Source organism: Anser cygnoides, chromosome 3 (assembly GCF_040182565.1).
Source record: "Anser cygnoides isolate HZ-2024a breed goose chromosome 3, Taihu_goose_T2T_genome, whole genome shotgun sequence".
Classification (NCBI taxonomy): domain Eukaryota; kingdom Metazoa; phylum Chordata; class Aves; order Anseriformes; family Anatidae; genus Anser; species Anser cygnoides.
The window spans coordinates 115,204,622-115,224,964 of record NC_089875.1 but is presented as its reverse complement, the minus strand read 5'-3'; the positions used below and the strand labels follow the sequence as shown (position 1 = coordinate 115,224,964).

Sequence of the window (20,343 nt, the reverse complement as noted above, 5' to 3'; positions counted from 1 at the left end):
TGTCAGAGAAGATCAAGCTCATACTTCTTGTATTAATAAGTCTGCATTAATTTAGAAATTATCACTGTCTCATTAACTGAAATTATATCCATGTTAGTAAAGGAGTGGCATGCGATACAAGCAGGAATTTGAACCGACATGTTTGAGCTGAGCTCCAGCTCTGGTTTCTGTTCTGCAATGACAGAAATGGGGCTGGTGGGTTCCAGTACAAACCTGTAAAGCTCAGTTAACTGACTGGGTAACCCTGCATGGTTTTGAAATAGTCTATGCTGGAAGATACAAGGAAATGCAAGGAGCAGGATGACATGGTGCTCTGGACTAGAAGAACGGGCTTCTCACATGGCCATGGGAGGATGGGCAGAGGGACTGCCATGAGGTTGCCCTGTACACCTTCACTGGGGCAAACACTCCCCATGCAACCCAAGTAAATATATATTATATATCTATATATTTAAATTACATTTAAACTTGAGTTTCCCAATTATCTTTTAAGAGTTAAAAGAAAGCCTTACAAACCTTAAAGCAAGATCTTAAAACCTCACTAGATGGAACAATTCTTACCTAGAAACGAAACGCAGACTTTACAGAAAGTATGAAACTGGAACTTGCTGGCAGCTTCCAGAAGGGTTTTTGCATTGGCTGAATCTATGATCAAAGAACCTGTATAAACAAACTCCAGGAGTAATTCCAGGACATCCGCAGTGAGGTTGGACATGGCCAGTTCCAGCTTCTCCCCGTTTCTGCTACTGTCTCGTGGTGACCTGGTAACAGCAGACAATGAAATTACGGACATTACGCCATCCCCATTTTGTTGGCATTTAGATTAGTGAGGGCTAGAAAATTGCTTTGCACCTCATTATATTTCTCCTTTTTTTTTTTTTTTGTTTATGGAACTGAAGAATATGAATTTTAAAATAACTGAACTTAAAAACTTTAACTGGATCTGAAAGAGAAGAGTCTTAAAGCAAGTCTTACAAAAAATCTGTTTATTGCTACTCTGCATTTTCATGCAAAAACAGTTGCAAAAGAAAAGGAAAGGAAAGAAAGAAAAAGAAAAATGAATGAGCCAACATTAATGAAAATGTGGAACAGGATTAGCTTTCAAAGGGAAACAATACATTTTAACATCTTGGTTACCATCTCATCTTCTGTGCATAATGTAAGTGGTAAGGAAAAAACCCTGTCCAATTTCAAGAGAAAAGGTCATCCAGTTTTTCAGGAATCCAGTACTCAAATAATTTTAAATGTCATGTGCATTTAAGGGTACATTTAAAGACCTTTTCATCAAAAATAACAATAATTAATATTAATTTCTACTTAGCTTGAACTTCTCAGTGTGTTATATTGAAATATATACGATAGATATGATAGATATGATATGCATTAACAGACGGTCATATAAATATATATATATATACACATATGATTATTCTAAAAATCTATTGTTCCCTTTAGGCACTAAAAAAAGGAAGCCCTTCATGGCAATTGCTTTGAAAACTGAATACAAGACAAGATAGACAGACAAAATGGTTAGAGCAAAATAGGGAGAGGGGGGAAAACAATAACCAGCTCTGCCACAGGAAGCCAGCAGCCATCCTCTAGGAGTTTCATGACTGTGGCCTACGGTTTTTCCTGCATGAAGTGCTGAACAATTTGGGGAATCAAAGTATCTCCTGCATTTGAAGTGTGGATTAGTGCTTGTGAAATTATTGGACAAAAAGAAAATTATACTGAATTAAAGTAAGGGCCCAGTTCTTAATGCATGGTTGGCTGATGTGTCTGCAACACTAAAGACAGGTTACACCTGAAAGACAAAAGTGATAATAAATTTTGTAACATCAAGGAGGGGAGGGGAAATCTGTTGGAGTAAGAAAATAAATGCTTTAATGGTTAGGACCATCCAGCACCTTCTCAAAGAAACATGAACTTCTCCTAGTCACTGGACAGTCAACGTCTGCTCGCTCCAATTCTGCTAGAGTACTTGCAAAAGCCATTGCACGATTGATACAAAACCAGCACACGATTCTGCATGACTTACATGGACTGGCCAAAGCATCACTATTCACAGGCAATGCCAGCTTTAAGCACGAGCAAGAGCACTACCAACCTCTTGGATTCACAAAGCTGCCTAGAAAGGTGATGGTCAGACCTCTACTACCACGATGGAGCAAAAGTAAACAACGTACTAGCTTCAATTTTATTTCCTCATAATAAACGATGAACTGGCCACCCCTCTTCCCCCCACTCCATCCTACAACCCGTAAAATTGTTTTGGGAAATGCTTAAAACTTTTGGTGGATGCTTTGTCTCTGGTCTGCCATTGACTAGTGCTGTTCAAGTCAAGCATACTACTTTGGTTAATATGAATCAGGATCAAAGCTTTAAAAAGATTTCATTTTTCTATCGAAAGGATGTATATGAAGTTCACTGATCACAATGGGGGAGCAGCTAGCAGTCCTTCATTTCGTGTGCTTCTCTAAGGTAGTGAACAACGGTTACTCCCATTCACAAAAGAAAACTGAGTCAAAAGAAAGAAAATCACTTGCCTATGATCACAGACAAAGTCAGTGGCAAAGCAAGGAACCCAAACTTTTAATTCTAAAGATTGGACTGTTTCTTTGCATGGGAATACAGGTGGGTTAGGTCCTATTCCACAACCAGATGGGTAAGAATACATATGGACTTTGGTACTTATGGCATTCCTACAGGCACAGATGTGTGTGCTACTCTGAGTCCTTACGCTTTATCGCAGCACAATATTTGATCTGAACTCTTGCATATGGATTCAGTTTTGCACTCAGGTGCAAAAACAGAAGAGTCACCATTTCCTGTATCCTCGAGAGGATGTCACAAGATATTATTTTTTCTTTCTCCTGCTCACATACCAATAACATTCCCTGTATCTGATTTATCTCCAGTTGTGCACACATCCGCTGCTGCACCTTGGGCTATCAAAATGCCTCCTGGTACCAATGTAATTCTTGCTGAACTGTTTCCAGAAGTGCTTAGTACCTGACAGCAAATTCGCATTCAGGTGGGCTCGTTAATAAGCACGTTGCTTAGAATTTAAGTGAGATTTGGAGGTACCCAGCAAGCAACAGAATCAGGCTCTTTGCACTGCAGGGAGCCCCACTGTAAGCAATTATTTATTTAGTACCACTAATTGCACTACGCTGGTGATGGCTGTGGGAATGACTGCATGTGACCCGGTGACAGCTGCCTTGGGAACCACACGCTCTCTCCCAGAGCAGAGATGAGGGGGCACAAAGGAAGAGATGACGTGACACCCATGCCAGTGTAGACATGTACGGATGTTAGCAACAACTGCAAGCTGCTATTTTTCAGAATAATTAAGTAATAATCTCTTTTACTTTGTAATACGCCAAGCAATAAACTGCTGCTGCGATTGATTAAATGCCAAAGAAAAGCTAAGGTGTTTAATCAATCACTAAAGCCACTTACAGCAAGTATAATACAAAGCTACAGAGATTATTGATATTACACAATGAGCCAGAAATGGGAAAGAAAACTATCCCTATTCCTTCCTCTGTGATGGCTCGCATGTGCTGTGCTGTTTTGTTCATGCCGCCTGAGCAGCAAGCACTTCAGCGGCACGGCCCACAGTCAGCACAAACAAACGCCCAGCACGGCTGAGACTCCCCGAGAGGAGGCTGAGACCCCCCAGGAGGTGGCTGAGACCCCCTAAGAGGTGGTTGAGACCCCCCGAGAGGTGGCTGAGACCCCCTAAGAGGTGGTTGAGACCCCCCGAGATGTGGCTGAGACCCCCTGGTCTGCCTGAGGGGCTCTGGCTCGTGTGGAGTGGCCCAAGATGAAGAATGGGCGAGGAGTTGTGGAAGTAGGCCCTGATGGATCGAAAATGAGTTTTTGAAGGAACAGAAGAAAATTGTGTGTGGAAACAGGCTGATGTGACTGAATTGGGGAATAGAGATTCCAGAAATTGATCTTCTTAACTGATTTCAGTGAATCGGGTTGTGGAATCCCCTTCCAAGCCTGACTAGAACTCAGGCAGCTTTCTCCATTCCTAGTTTTCGTACGTATTAGAATATCAATATGCTCTGTGCAGTGTTATACTTCATAGATTTGGGACACAGCCTTCTGTCAGTTACTGTGGAGGAACTGCACAGAATGACTAAAGCTGCATTACAAGATCAGAATTTAGCCTTGGAACTGCAAACACATTTGGTTGGGGAAAATAGGTAGGAAAGCACACAGCTGTGCCCCAGGCATCTGATCCTGTCTTGCATCAGGAGGAGTTTTGTCAGTGGCATTAGTAGATAAAAAACAATCAAAAAAGTCCCTCTTAGAAATGCCAGCCCTGAAAACCTCACTGACTTCTTAAGAACTGTGAAAAACTGTTGCTCTACCTGGTAGAGCTGCATTCCTCCTCCTGTACCCCTGAACAAACGTGGGGTGTTTTCAGGCTGGAAAGCCTCTCTGCTTAGTGCTTCCTTAGCTGCCTCCCCTGAAGCCAGGCAATGTACACTTATCGTCCGTGGACGTCTCTGAGTGTGGCACACGCTGCTATTTGTCCTGCGAACTCTGAAGTTTAAAGAGAATGATGTCATTTTATTGGCCTTGTAATCATTGCTCATATTATAAAGGTCACACATTTCACATTGTGGCAGAAAATCAATGACTCTCCCAACAGCCTCTGGGGGAAAAAGTTTTGCTTCTGAAGAATAATATATAATAAACAATTTTAGTCCTTACTTTATCATTGCTGTAATCTTTGAGAATGGCTACAGTAAAAATCTGGCAAAGGCTGATATATAAACTCATTAAAATTAGGAAGTGATTTAGAACAGGACTTTTAAAAGATTAATCTTGGGCTAAACAGCAAAGAGGTTTGTTTGGGTCTACACTTAAACAAGCTACAAGGGCTCTTTAACAGCTTAATTTTACGGTAGCTGTTGGGGAATTCTTTCAGATTTACAAATCATGTCTTTCCCCAGCAAGGTGACAGATCTGAGCGATGTGCATGCAGAACTGAACCACCAGATAAGCAGGAAGCACATATACGCTCTCAATGGAAAGGGTTGGGGGGGTTACGGAAAAATATTTCATATTGTCTGGAATAATTAGGTCCAAACAAAATAAAGCCAAGGCCTTTGAACATGCTCCAGCTACCTATCCTTCAATTTAATTCCTTAAACTAAAGACAGATACAGGGAGGGTTTTAAAGTAAAAGGTGGCTCAATTACATTCAAAAAACCAAAACAAAATTGGTGTCCCTTTCTTCTAATTCATGTATACCAAAAAGCTAAAATGTTTAAATACCGATAGCAACAAAAATAACCCTACAACCTCATCTCCAAGATCAGGAGTGCACCTATCCGACCACAAAAAAAGTAGATAACTTTACATTTTTGGCATTCATTTGTCTTTCAAAACCATTCCACACATGTAAGATGCATAAACTAGAATTAGCACTACCGTTTTCATGCTTAATAGAAATGCAACCGAGTTTTCTGCACCTTGAGTTATAAATATACGTATATCTATGCATTTTCACTGCATTATTTGTATCAACACATTCACTTAAAAGAACTTCCGTGTGATTCCATTCAAAACATTTAGCAGTGAGATGCTCTGAGCTGCAAAGCTGAATTTAGAGCCTAGCTAAAGTAGCTGTGTAAGTGAAACACTGCTAGCGCATCAATTTGTCAACTTATGGACAACGCTACCGCCTCTAATTCCGGCTTCCCTCATGGTTTGGACATGCTGCCTTTAACCGGCTTGCAACATTATTTTGACTGACTAATGGTTTGGCTACAGCCTCACTCAATTTCAGATCAAATGCGAAAAGCTACCTTTACCCGGTACAGATGCCAGCCAACTCTCTGTTTACAAGCTACAGTCACAACGTCAAAACAAATTCTGGATGTTCAAAATGGAGCCATCTGCACAGAATAAACATGAAAAATGTGAAATGTTTTATGTAAATGTACATTACTGACTAGGAACAGTTGGTTCAACTTCCTCCCAGACTGCCTGGTGGGGAACAGGAGGACTGACAGAGTTTGTGACACCTATTTACATCTGAAGCCATATGACTCGCTGTGCTGTAGTCTCAAAGGTATGATGAAGATGGGTACTGAAAGAAATGATTATCTTGTAAAATAAAGGCACTCTCAGGATTACCATTTGTGTGCTTTCCCCAGGCACCAAAGCTAAGACCGTGTGGCACAGGGGACTTTGTGATTGTCTTTTGCTTTCTCCCCACCCAAGGTCCACCACTTCAGCTTGCAGAGAGCCTGCCACCATTACCTGCGTCTTCCTAAAGAGACAATGGCAAAGAGCTAGCTCCATAATACAGCCTCGATTTTGTTTGTATTGCACTTTAGCAAACAGGCCTCAGAATTTGTTTATAAGAAACAGGAAATCAGACTAATTCTGGAATTTTAATTAAAGAAAAAATGGTATCTCTGTCTATCTACTGCTTAGGATCCCATACAGCTCAGGAATCTGAATATCTTCTCCAAAAAGTACACACTGGAGCTAACAGGACTCTGCAGGGCTGCCAGCACACTTGCTCCATTCTGGAGCAAGGCATCTGAGGCACATATTTTGGGGCCAGCCTCTCCCTGCGTGGACCAAAGCAATGCCCCAGCCTGGCCTTGGCACCTTGCACTCTCCCAGGATCTGCCCCCTCAGCTCGACACCCTGGTCTTGTTGGCTTGCTTTCATAATTAGGAACATGAACGTTTACCATACGTTAATCGTGTACCCGTTCCACTGGAGCAAAATACTTGCTACCAAGATAGATAGGATAAAACAAAACCCAACAAATTAAATTACTTTGTTCCCTGGACGGTGTTTTGGTCTACAGAAAACAGGAAATATAAGAGTTTTATGTAAGATGAAACACTTAAATGAAGGGAAACTTCTTCTTTTTATCTCTGTCAAATTATTTTGATTACTGAAAAAGGACTCCAGACTGGGACAGGCAGCTTCTCATGAGGCTTAACAGCCTGTTAGCTATGTGCTCATTAAAAACTTCTGTTCAAGTCTATACAATTTAGGCTGAATATCTTGTTTACTGTGGAATGTAACTCTTCAAGCATTGAAATTCCAGGCAATGAGAGTGCAGTGTTGCTGCATCTTAACTGTCCACTATTTGACTTTTCTTCATCATCAAAGTTATTAAATGGTTCAAAACCCACATGTCTATTTATCTTGGGAGAAACAACCAAAAAACTTAGTCATATTCTAGCCAACCTTCAGCTATGAACAGAACAGACATGGCACCCTACATGTGAGGTAATATTTCATACCAAAAAGCTTGATTTATGGTAATTACAGGGTCATGAGATATGAAAGTGTAGATGAACAAACAGACCAACACGCATCTCCACAACACGCACCCCAAGATGCATGTGCACAGAGTGGTAACAGGTTATTTACTGAGTTGTTCAAGTTTATGCAGCTGCAAGGTAATCCATCATGTAAATGATGACAGGAAGGGACATTTATAGAGCAACATCATTGCAATATGTATGTCATAAGGCACTGAATGTTCTATTAAACAGGATTTTTAAAAAAAAATAAATTACACCCTAGCATTGCTTCTCCTTTGGAATTATTTTATCAGCTCAGAATGTATTAACTTGCAAATCTCTGCCTTCGTTATACCATCTTGTAGATAAATATTATCTTTGAGCCTCAGCCACTATCCATCCGTCTCATGAGAGAAGAAAACATATACTGTAATGGTGCTATTGTATGATTACGATAAAGAACTAGTAAAATCACAAGATTAAATAAATTACATTATTTAAACACAGGCTTGCAAATTTGTCATGAAAATTTACCTGACCAACAAATCCATTTGCTCACTTTTTACCACGATGTTGATACAAATAATGTTCCTTGTTCCAGGCAAACAAAATTTGGCAAGACTGGTTTAACGTGTTAGGGTCAAACGCTGTCTGTTTGCACCTGCTCTATCAGGAGAAAATCAGGGAAATGAAGAGCTGTGGGCTTGGGCATGCACCAGAGTTCCTGCTAATTCACCATCACAGAAATGATCATTACAAAACCAAGACGACCAATGGGATTATCCGCAAATGCTTTTGTTCACAAACAACATGGCCGGAATAAAACAAAACAAACAAAAGCGCCACGTCTCGTGTGTAACCTTAATGCTTTTCAAAGAGGGAACAGAGTCTAATTGCTGGGTAAAGACTGTTTCTAAAGGAGCGGGATCAGTGGCAGCCTGTACGGCTATAGTGTCGGAGATCCCAGTCCGAGGCACAAATCTGCCTCCCTGCTGAGATTTAAGAAAGAAGATGACGAGTCTCAAGACCCTGGCTAAAACGACTTACAAGTGAACGAACAAGTGAATAGCAAATGCCCTTGGAAGAACAGCATTCACGACCTAGACTTCTGCTAGGGGCTGACAATAACCAGGCTCTCACAAGGTACCGGTGGAGAAGGAAAAAACTGGGCCAATTTATTAAGAGCGCAGGCTCTAACTTGCTTGTAACTATTTCTGGCTGCCTAATTCAGCAATATGTGGCAAAACAGCTCGAGGCTTGTTAAAGGTAAATAAAAGATGCAAACTGGTTTTGGTAGATCATATGGGAATGAAAATTTAAAGTAAAATGGCAATAAACATTTATTCTCATCAAATTCAAAGCTCACTCCCTTAACCAACTCATACCTGATTTGTTTTAATGATATTTATTACATTTTCAAGAACCAGCTTAACAGAGAGCTGGCATTATGCAGCTAATAAATCTGTTTCTTAGGAATGTAGTGAAATTTATACAAGTAATTATCTAGGTAAGTCTATCCAAGGTTCTTTCTCATCACTGCAATGTCTGGAGGGAAAACAATAATAAAATAATAATAACCACAATTATTATTTATTACTACTACTACAATTATGGTAGTGCCCAAAGATCCCAATCTGCGTTTCAGTAATTAGAATTAATGTTGTCAGGCACCGGTTCTTTCTCACTCAGCTATGGGGTGTTGCTAGCGCTCGTTTATGGTACATGTAGAACCAGACTGTGCTTGGGACATCAAGAGAAGATAATCTATCACATCACATCACCTACAGCCACGGGATATGCAGAAAAGGACAGGCCACTCTTCTTGGTGACGGCGCTGGCACCAACCCCCACAACTGCTCAGAGCACCGGAGTCACCAGAGCTTAGTGCTGCACAAGCAAAAAGACAGGATCCTAGCCTGATATGATCATAACCTGGCCATATTAATTCAAATTCATTATCCCAATCCAGCAGTGGCTAATCCTTGATGATTTAAATAAAAGGAAATGAACTGCTGATCCCCGGAGCTACCTGCAAGCACGCTCGAGTCCGAGATTTGATTACTCTCGTTTTAAGGCAAGACTTGCTTTTGGAAAGGGCCCAAAATGACAGCTTTCAAGAACACAGCTCCAGTCTCTACGCCTTGGAAGTTTTTTTTCCTCGTCTTTGATCTATTTAGCTTTAACTGGACCTCGTGAGATAACTGTTCCCTTTCACCCCTATATTTCGACGCAATCGAGCCCAGTCGGTGCTGTGCGATGTAAGGAAACACAGGCGGGTCACACGCAGCAGCATCGTACTTGTGGCTGTATGACAGCTGCGTGGCATGCACATAGGTCTGGCCAGAGCAAGAGAAGTGATTAGCCTGTCATTCCTTGGATAAGATTCGTGGGTTTTGTAGTTGTGCCTAGAAATCAGGTGAGTGAGAAGCCCAAACTACGGTAAATAGAGATGCTGTCAATGAGGGAGAGGGGCGAGAGGTGAAGTGATCCTGCACGGTGCCTCGGCAGGCTGCAGCCATTACGAGGCAGAACCTTCAGCTCTGTACCTCCAGGCTTGAAAAGGAGCCCTTCTGCCCTCCTTCCCGGGGTTTCTCTCCAGAACAGGGCCCATTGATCTGACCCTCTTTGCAGAGCCAAAGTCCAGCCCCTGCCACTCGCCCTCCTAATCCACGGCCACGCTGCAAAGAGCCGGGCTGCGACGCCTCCTGTGGTTCCTTAGCCTGGCAGTCCGGCAGCACCGCTGAATGTTTGTAAGCTGCAGCTCATTTAGGTAGAAGCCCATACATTTTTGCTTGATGAAAACATGTTTTCCGAGGCCCGGCAGCTGCAAAATTTGAAACCCAGCAGGCAGCTCTGACACGCGGGTGTGAGTGTGGCTGCTCGACAAGGCAGAGCGAGCGAAGCGTGCTCACAGAAAGGGGGACATGAAATGCAGAAAGCTGTTTCCCTTTGCCAGGATTTTGTGCCCAACACACAGTAATTATCAGTTCCTCGATTAAGAGAAAATGTTGTCCATAGTATAATTTACACCTGCACCCTGGCAGTAAAAGGGTGAAGAATATTTCATGCTCCCGTGCAACCTCCCGTTCTCCTAGGCTCCTTTAAATGGTTTAGCAGAAACCACTGGCACTGTCTACATATGATATACCTCTACTGGCATCTGACTCAAACATTGTATTTTTAACTCCCCATTTCTCTGTTTTCAAAGAAATGTTATCATTTGTTTCCACATTCGTTCTGTTCTACAATGGAGCTGGAGCACGCAGATGTAGGAATGCTTCCTACTCTTCTCCCAGAGTTTAAAGCTAGCTTCTTAATAGGCAGGAAAAACATGAAGGGGTCACTAAGAGTAGATTTTTCTTTCATCTGCTATTTCTCATTTTGGGCTTTTTACAACGTAAACACAAACCAGACAGTCTGTTTTCCAGACACCTAAATGCTTTTGCAGTTTTGTCAGACTGTTTCAGATGGATAGCGGCAGGTTTCTCTGTCTTGCATCCAAATGCTGCCTTTCTTCACAATGGTGTAAAATGCAGAATGACGTCTCTGTCTTCAGCGTAGGTGTGAAGCAAAAGGAATTTGGTCCTCTCACCCTAAATGCTTTATGTCTCCCGCCTTCCTGGTCTGCCTCCAAGCCCTAAAAGAGTATATACAGCCCTATTTCAGAAAAAAAAAACAAAAAACAAAAAAAGAACTTGCAGAAAGAGGCAAGGTATAGTGGAAAAGCAATTTGGCCATGAACTCGCTGGCTCTGCTCCTTAGGAAAAGAAGGGTGAGCACAGCGTTGCCAGATTACACTGCATCAGAAATGTTTGCTTCGTGACTGAATCTCTTTGCGTATGTGACTTACTGCTCTGTGCTACCGGAATTAGGCAGCCTGTATGACTTCAAGATTTGAAAGCATCATTAAAAGGACATCTTGAGAAGGTAAAGCTTACAGGACAGGATCTGCATATCTTTAGTAACTGACCACAGAGAAATAAAACTAAAGTCTGCTAACAAAAGCCAGCATTTTGGCCAAGAAGAAGCTTTTATGTCAAGTACTTCCTATTATTAATGTCATATTTGGTAGAGATTCCAGCATTTTGGGGTGGATTAAGAAGAAGAAAACAGCAAATTAAAATGTTCCGGTGAAACTCTTTTTGTTGCAGAAATATCAGGCATTCCATTTATCCAGCAGCTGCATTTGTCTCTTCCAAATGCAGCTGGAAAAAATGACGCCTCCTCATGGGATTTTCCGTTCCTTCCTTCCTCACAGAACACACACATCTTCCATCCATTTCTTCCAAGGCAGATACAAAGACACAGATCTCATTTCTCTCCTTCCTCAAACCAAGGAGCTGCAACTACAACATTGGCTTAAATAGGAAAAATCTAAAAGACGGACATGTTCGAGGTGGATCTTGATGGACCTCTCATTTTTTTTGATGTATATATGTAAGCCTAAGTATGTGGCATCCAGACAAACACTAGTTTCTGGAAGGAATCATTCGTATACTTTTAGCCAACTATGATTTAATTGCCTAATGAAAGCTGGGTGACTAGTCTTTCTCTCTGAGCAATGAAAAATGAGCGCTTCCAGGAGGCAATCCATACTATTTACCATAAGGGGGGATGAATTCCCTTCCGGACATTCCTGTCTTTCCTCTTGACTGCAGAAGAAGTGTAGACAACCAGCTCAGGCTGGACCCCTTAAGTAAGCAATGTTACACTCACCATAAATTTGTAGTCTAACCAAATCACCTTGGCTCTCTCTTTCTTAACAGTGAAAAGGGATGGTCTCATCCTTCATCTCATCTCTTAGATACCGATTTTATGGTGAGATGCTTTACCCCCGGGGTGAGTTCTGCCTCCCTCTCTGCAGTCTACAGCAGGAGTTGAGATGGTGAGTTTAGACTAAACCTGCCTTTGATGCCGACCTTGGACCTTAATATTGGTTGACTAACAGCAAGAGACAATAATCTCTTGTTCCTCCAGAGGGATCTCTACCTGCCTGCACACAGGTACCTGAATTAGGAGATAAGACTCTTTCTGGAAGCCTTGAAGGTACTTTTTTTCATTGCCTGTACCAGAAATTAGAGCCTTGCTTTGGGACGGCTGAGTTCTTAAGTACCTAAAACATAGGTATGAACTAGAAGCCCAAGTCAGGCAGACTGAAAGCAACTGTGGTTGGTGGTGCACTCGAAATACATAAGATGGTATTTAGGGGTCATTCCAGCTGCTATTTATCATCCATTTTCTCCTAAGGTCCCATACTGCAGCAATCTTGTATGCGTCAGCGTCTGAAGAAGCTGACTAACCATATGATTTTCCTAAGTGCAGATGAAGTATGTCAACTTCTCTATATGCTCTACGGCTGAAGGAGCAAGCAGTAAGGCCAAGCACTCAACCCCATACCTGTCATAAAGTAGGCACTAATATCCACCAGAAAAAGACTGTATTTTAAAGAGGATTTTACAAAGAGAACATAAGGAAACCTAGCACTCCGAAAGTATGTTTAATAATGTATAACATTCTTCCTGACATTGCTAGCCATATCCCCACAGACCCTGAGGTTATTGCAACATGTCCTGCGGTGGGACCAGCCTTGAACATGCACCCATCCTCACATGTCCTGACCCATCCTCGGCACCTCTCTTTTCTCCCTTTGTGGATGCAGCGAACTGCAGCAGAAATCACAAACATTTCACACCTGCTGTTCCTAATACCTAATCCTTTTCAGATGACTTTGGACTGAGTGTTTTATAAGATCAGCTGCTGCTGATCAAGAACATTGAGCCCTGGCTCAATGGATGAGTTTTGTGCAGCTCCTAGTGGGCGCTGGTTAACCCATTTCCAAGAGCTTGGCATGGTGCTGACCTCAGGCTCAGGACTGGACTAGCCCAGCCTCAAAATGGCCGTGCTCATATATCTGAAGATAAATCACATGGAGTAAGAACTTTTCTGTATTAGGACCAGAATATGAGAAAAAAAAGGGGTCTCAAAGTGTATTCTCATTGCCAAATTTATGTCATAAAGTATAAATAATTTTAGAGTTGTTTTGGTCAATCGAACCTGGTTCAGCACTGTGCACTAAAACCATATTTTTTTCCCTACTAGTACCATGACTCATTCTCATCAAATAGCCTTGCTATTGGGCAAGTACCTCCAGTTCTATTATGCTTTTTGTTTATGTTTTGTTTTTTGAAGAGGGGATAATTGATCTTATTTGGTTTTGAACATTTCATTTTTATTCTTTTGAGACACCACTTGCTATTCTACTGTCAGATACCAAGTACAACACACTGTGGAATCAATGGCAGACCATGAGGCTAACAATAACTAGCCCATGGCAAAGAATAGCTGAAGTAAATACTCTGAAAGATATTTAATTCTTTTTCTGCGTCTTTATATGGATGTGCATAGCATCACCATGAATAGATCATCTTCCCATTGAAGTTTCTGCTAACCCATTGCCTCCAGTTGGAAAGGCATCGGAGTTTAACCCTAGCATGCGCTGATTGAAATGGCTTTTATAATATATTCAGCATAAAGAGATCCCATTTATTGTTCAAGAAAAATGTCATTTCTTGTTTTGATTTCTATAATAATACAAAGAGTGCAATATAAATCACGTTAAGCTTTAAGCACCATCTCAAAGGAGCTGCTAACAAATATCAGGAGAGGATTCTAGACATGCTATATTTATAAACGTACTGACTCTTTGACCTATAATGATTTTGGATTATTAAGGGCATGATCTTAAAAAATACCGATAGACTCTTGCAACTGAAGTCCTTAACTTCCATTGACTTTATGAGGTTTCTAAAAGGACTATGCTTTACACTGCAAATATTCTCTAAAAAGCAAGTCTTCTGAAATTCCACCTTGTAGACCTAAAAATATTGTCTTGGAAAGACACATTTGCTCAGTTTACAGGTGAATATTTATTTTTCTCACCTGACAGTTTTGCAAACTCAACTAGACATCAAGCTGGATTTTTCCCTATTCAAGCATCATCATCAGTAAAACAGGTATTTTTGCCTTGGATACACCTGTGCAACTCCATTAGCCTTCATCAAGGTTACATGTGTGCAACTGACGGTATATATGGAAGACAACTGGGATGGAGAGACCTGACTGCGGACACAAATCGACTTCTGGAATATTTATTGCTGCTGATGATGTGAAAGAAGGCAAAAAATGGTGAGGTTGGCAAATGGGCTAAACCTCTCCCTTTTTCTTGCATCATGTGTGAGCTTTATGTGAACAACTGAAAGACAATAAATTCTGAAATCTAAGGCTTTGCTTTCATAGTCACTTTTAAAAGATTTTTTTTTTTTATTTCTTGATTTTAAGTGAGTGCAAATCAAAACAGAGTTCAGTCTAAAGTATATCTCCATTTGGTAACAAAATAATAAAGCAGCAACATTCCTCTAGTGTGTGCTTCTAGAAATAGATGCTGCCTGGTGACTTATACACACAAGCAGATGCCTTTGTAGCAAAATCCAGATGACAGTCTTTGGCCAGTCAGTTATTGGATTTCTATAAGTTGATTCTAAGATGTTCTTTCTATCCAGACTCTACACCTTATCACCCTAAAAGCATATACTCTAGCCTTAACTATTAAATGATAATGAGCAGACAGAAGAGAAAGGACAGGAGAGATCTGGCATAGCTACAGCTAGCAATCATTAGATTTACAGAGGGGAAAAGACATGCTTCCTAGGCCAACATATTTTTTATGAATAATTGATAAGGCAGTCAGCACAGTTATATCATAGAAATGTAATATATATCCATAATTATAAAACCAGCTTTGTGCAAAAGGACATAATACACTGAAAGGAGATACCAGCCAATATGCCATCCTGAAATAAAATACAGTCACTATTGTGTTAGTTGGCAAAATTTAAATACAGGATTTGAAGCAAGCAAAATGTTCTTTAATCCCATTTTTTAGCACAGTCCAGGCTCAGTCTGCTCAGGAAAATACTGCAAGGCAAAATCAGCAGCTGCATTAATTTGCTGATGATTGAGAGAAAAATGAAAGTTATCCTCATGTTTTTTTTCTCCCTACTTGCTACTCTAACTTACTAATAATACGAGAGTACCAATTTATTCCTATGCGAGTATATGAAGCATACAAATTGAAAAATCAATGTAATGGAAAAAAAAGATTATCATGCACTGTTTAGAATCAATCAGCTAGAAACAGAGGGGGAAAATGCGAAGGTGGAGACATGATGTTTAGAAAATGTACATATTGCACCTACTCTAAGCTAGGTGTTTGTAGGAAAAAAGCTACTCTTTGTCTACAATGCAGACTGAGCTATATTTTGACCAGAAAATTGTCTTATTTCCAATCTTTTCTAAAGAAACTCATCAGCTGTTTTTTCTTCTTTTATAAGTCCCTGAATAATAAAAAATATCAATCCCTTTGCCCTTACAAGCCACACAAAAGCATGTAACAAAGATTTCAGGGTGAAGGGATTAAGATACTCAAAATGCTTTATTAACATGACGTCTCAGCATCATTCACCAGAATGCTGATGGCTTATTGTAGCTTGAAGGATAAACTTCTGTCATATGTGATGGAGTCCCTTGAAAACATCGACAGCAAGAGTTTTTAGTTGTGGTCTGAATCACTATTAGTACTTCAGTTTAAATCTTAGATGTCTCAGTAGTGGAACACTTTCTTCGGCCAAAACAGGCCTCGACTGATCAGAAATAATTACACTGTACGAGTCAGACGTGTAACAAATGGATCTGAGTTTCAGTTTGGAAATACATTCAGAGGAGGTGGAAAGAATGGCTACTGGCTCTGTGACAGGAGATTCAATCTTCATAAACCTGCAAGAGAGGGGAGGAAAAAAAAGCGACACAAATGCGCCCTACAAAAGAACAGAGCAGATCACAGCTGGAAGGAAGGCAAACCTTTTAATCAGGTCCTTGAAATACAAGCTGCAGGAAGCTAGAACATTTTGGTGGACTTCAAACTCTTTGCCTTCAACAATAATTTTCAGGTCTGTAAACTCTTTCGCTCTGCGTTGCTGGTTCAACTCCTTCAACATTTCTGCAGAACAGAGAAGACAGACAGTGCCAGGGTTCCCATTAAGAGTTTTTTATTTTTACTTTTTATTTTTTTTATTTTTTTTTTTTGTAAAGAAGTAGAGAAACAGGAAACAACTGATAATTTTGTTGGTAAGATTGGCTCAACACAGACAGTCAGAAGTTACAAACATAACATATTAAAAAAAAGAAAAAGAAAAAGCAGGAACCAGTAGGTCTAAACAACGGAAATATATACAGAAAAAAAGCAAAAACAATCCTAAATTTGGAAGGGTTAAAATGAAAACAAAATCTTTCAGCATCAGCAAATCAGAAACACAGAGAATGCATTATCACAGAAAAGTTAAAATAATTTGTTATAATAAAAATCAAGAGCTAATGAATTTCTATCCAAATGCAAATAAGTTTTGAACATACTAGAATAATAGTAGCAAAAATATGGTATTATGATGTAATATGAACTGGATATGGGTCAAAATAATAAAACCACAAGACCTGCGAAAATAACTTATCCTTAATGTAGTAAAAATGTGTTAAGCCTCTCAGTTAACAGAATAAAATAGTACTTATAATAAATATAAATTACAGTGCATAAAAAATTAACCAAATTATCATTGCACCTTGCAATATACCTCAACTATATAGGTTACAATTGTATATGTTTTAGAATTAGTTTAAAAGCATTCTTATGATAAAAAATAATCTCACGCAGAGAATAAATTACTGCCTTTTATAGTAATTCCCATTTTTTCACTCCAAGGATTTTTACCATCACAGCATTTTTATTTTTTAGCCTTCAATGGCTTCATTTACAGCAACAATCAACTTTCACACATCATAAAAGCATTGTAACGATTAAAATAACCTATGAAAGTGTTTCCATCCTGCAATAAAGCACCTACCTTGTGCGATGCCTCCTTTTTATAAAGCCTACTGGTGCTAACGGAATGAAATAATAGCATGCCACATCTTCATACGTGGATGTGAGCTACTAAGCAACCTACATGTTTTACACACCGGCTGGACTTTTAAGGGTAAGACTTCGCTCCAACTCTGTGGACCAAAGGGGCTATCAAGATGAATAACATACTTTTCACCTGGGCAATAGCGTGGCTGTTCAGAAGCCAGTGATCAAGATGATAAAAGAGCTGATTTTAAATACTAAAGGATTTTGGTTTTATTTTATGTTTGCAATAGGTCAAGGTTCTCATTTTTTTGGTGTAACATCCCAAACACATTCCTCTTCAGACAGATCTGTAAATCTTGAAAAAGCTTCTTTACATGGAGTCCCCCTACACACAAAAGCAAAAAGGAGCTGAAGAGTGGGTAACTATAACTGTGTTTAAAGCCCCTGCGTCTGGCTTTGGCACTCTGCTGTCAAATTATTGCCAAATGGCCCTATGGTGAAATGGAGACCTAAATAATCTTTGTGTTCTCCGGTCCCCCCAGCGAAACTCTACCAAGAGTCACTTCAGGGAAGCACTAGTGGTTAAACAACATGAAAGCATGCAAATATACAACTGTTGCATTAAAATAAATTAAAGTTCTCCCAAGCCCCAACATCTGTGGTGCACATTTTTCAGGCCTAAGTAAATAAATGTCACCTTGCACATTTATGTCTATTTAATGGAAACACAGTAGTGTCTGAAAGGCTAATTATTCTGTGCTGAAATGGGTCAGTGCTCTCCAGAGAGCAAGCAGATCATTAGAGAGGGCACGGAAATAACAGCAGGTTGTGTCAGATCTATAATAGAGGAAAATAAACCACTCTGTCCTGTGGGTGCTATAGCAGGGACTATTTTTAAAGAATTTATCTGAGCCGAAGTACAACGATACCAGCCTCAGTTAAAGACCAAGGAAACTTTGGACACAATGGGTGTTTTACCTGTTTTAGGGTCAAAGTGACTGGCGTCTTTAGTGTCACAGGAACAGCACTAGGTGCTTTCTTTGTGGCATATTTTTGGAGGGAACTGCGGAAAAAGTAAGTTTCTGTCCCTTTTCATGTATGATTGACTTTTCTTTCTGTCTTGGCCCTTCTCCCACTTTCACTTAGTCCAACTACATTTTCCTCCATACCAACTTCCTATGATTTCGTGCTTTAAATACAGTTACTTTCCCCGCTGAACCATCTGATACTCTCTCATAACCCCTACTTAATTTCACTTTTGTTTTCTGTCATTCCCTTTTTCAAATTTGCCCATCTATTGTCCTCCACCCACTACTTTTGCACTTTCCCTATGTTCCTATTCAAGCTCCTTTTCTCAAGCACCTGTGGCAGCCTTTTGCAATCTTCCCTGCAGAAGCCTTTCAAGACAAAGGCTCCAACCAAGACTAAGTCTTACGAGTTTAAGATTACACTTACACGAGAGGTCAATCTCCATCTCACCTCATTCGGTTTTCTCCTTTTAAAGCTTATGACCAATTATTTTCAGTGTTCGAAGACAGCAAATGTATAGCAACCACACCAATGGATCCTGTGCTCCGGGAGAGAATAGGAAACGGGGTTTAGCTGCACTCTGAATGGGCTGGGAATTTTCGGAGGTGTGCTCGGGGTAAGAACAGTAGAGACCATCTTTGAAATCATGACTGGAATGCTAAGACACAAAGTTCAGCCACTGCACTGATGGATGCTGTGCTCTCCGTGCTGTCTCTTGTACTGCGAGAGCCGGTTTCAACATCTAAGTCCCCAGATGGCTCCCCAGGTAACAGGCTGATTACCTGGACTTTACTGAACACCCTTTAATTACATCCAGACCTGCAGTTCCTGGGCACAGTTTCTATCTATGTGCTTCACACACTCCAGCGTGTTTAATGCCACGTGCATTCATTAAGGGATGCAAACCACAAAAAGCAGGTCTGGAGCAGTGGTGCAATCTGGCTCATACAACACAGAAATCAGAACGAGCCCTAATCAGAAACCAAAGCTCCCCTTTTCCATGCAGCCATTTGGAGGCCATAATTCCCTCCTTGTCCCCCTGACTTGTTATACTGCCCTCCACAGAGAGACGACTACAAACAGCCCCGTATTTTTTGTAGCCCACCTTCTGAACCATAAAGAGAAGAGGCATGTGGAGAGGAGAAGGGAGTCGGGAGACTGCATTGATTCATCGATCTTTCTAGCTGAGGCCCCTTTGTATTGCTAAATAACTAGCAGGCATTAGTATTGGACACAAGGTTATATCAGAACGGGCCCTCATTCTCCGAGTATTTGTAATGCTCACACTGTGCTTAGCCAGGCATTAATGATTTATGAGGACTCAGGATGAGTTGCAAAACAAATTTTTTTCATCAGGTAATAATGCCTGCCGATGAGTTGTAAAAGGAGAGACAACACAGTGCAGTGCTGGCAGTGAAAAATGATCTCAGCTGTCTCCTGCTAGTCCCTCTTCTGGGCTCCTCCTAATTTTCTGCTGTTTCTCCAGCAAATGGAATTTCCTGAAAGACTCAGAAAGGGATGTGCTGGTTATTTCCTCTTGTTTATTTATTCCTCTGGTCTCTGTTCTTACTGTGCTTTTGTTTGTTTGCTTGCTTTTTGTCTCATTTGATTTCTTTTTTTTTTTTTTTAAGACATCCAGCTAAAAATGAAGTGAAAAAATGAAGGATGACAGTAGAGTGGGCACTAATGCTCCTCTTCTCAATATATCATGGGAAATGCTCACTCATCCAAGGAATCTCCCTTCCTTCCCCTAGGTCCACACACGCGTTGGGATCTCAGAAACAAAGCCAGTCCTTTCTGTCTTCTTCATCACTGCTGATGCTAAATCATTCTCAGTCAAAGGCTGGTTGAATGTTTTCTTCATAAAGAAGTGCTTAATAGCCACCAGCACGTTCTTCCATAATTACATGAACCACAGAGCAGTAGAACCTAAAAGGGACTTGACCTGAAACCGGCAACTGAACATCTCTACGGAGCTTTTCAAAGGAAGTGCTCTCTATCTTGCCATTTTAGCCTTCATGTCATTGCTTGGGGGGATTTAAACATAATTATATTGAG

At 40.5% G+C, this 20,343-nt stretch overlaps 1 protein-coding gene across 6 annotated transcripts in view; it reads right to left on the bottom strand.

Annotated features, from left to right (window-relative positions):
- Positions 1-20,343, bottom strand: part of KLHL29 (kelch like family member 29) — a 391,351-nt gene that overhangs the window by 53,662 nt on the left and 317,346 nt on the right. For all 6 annotated transcript variants that reach the window (XM_066995012.1, XM_066995013.1, XM_066995011.1 and 3 more), the window contains 2 exons: positions 16,215-16,353; positions 562-761 (listed from right to left, as the gene is read on the bottom strand). In XM_066995012.1, the coding sequence (XP_066851113.1) occupies positions 562-761; positions 16,215-16,353 (339 nt within the window). The remainder of the gene's footprint in view (positions 1-561; positions 762-16,214; positions 16,354-20,343) is intronic.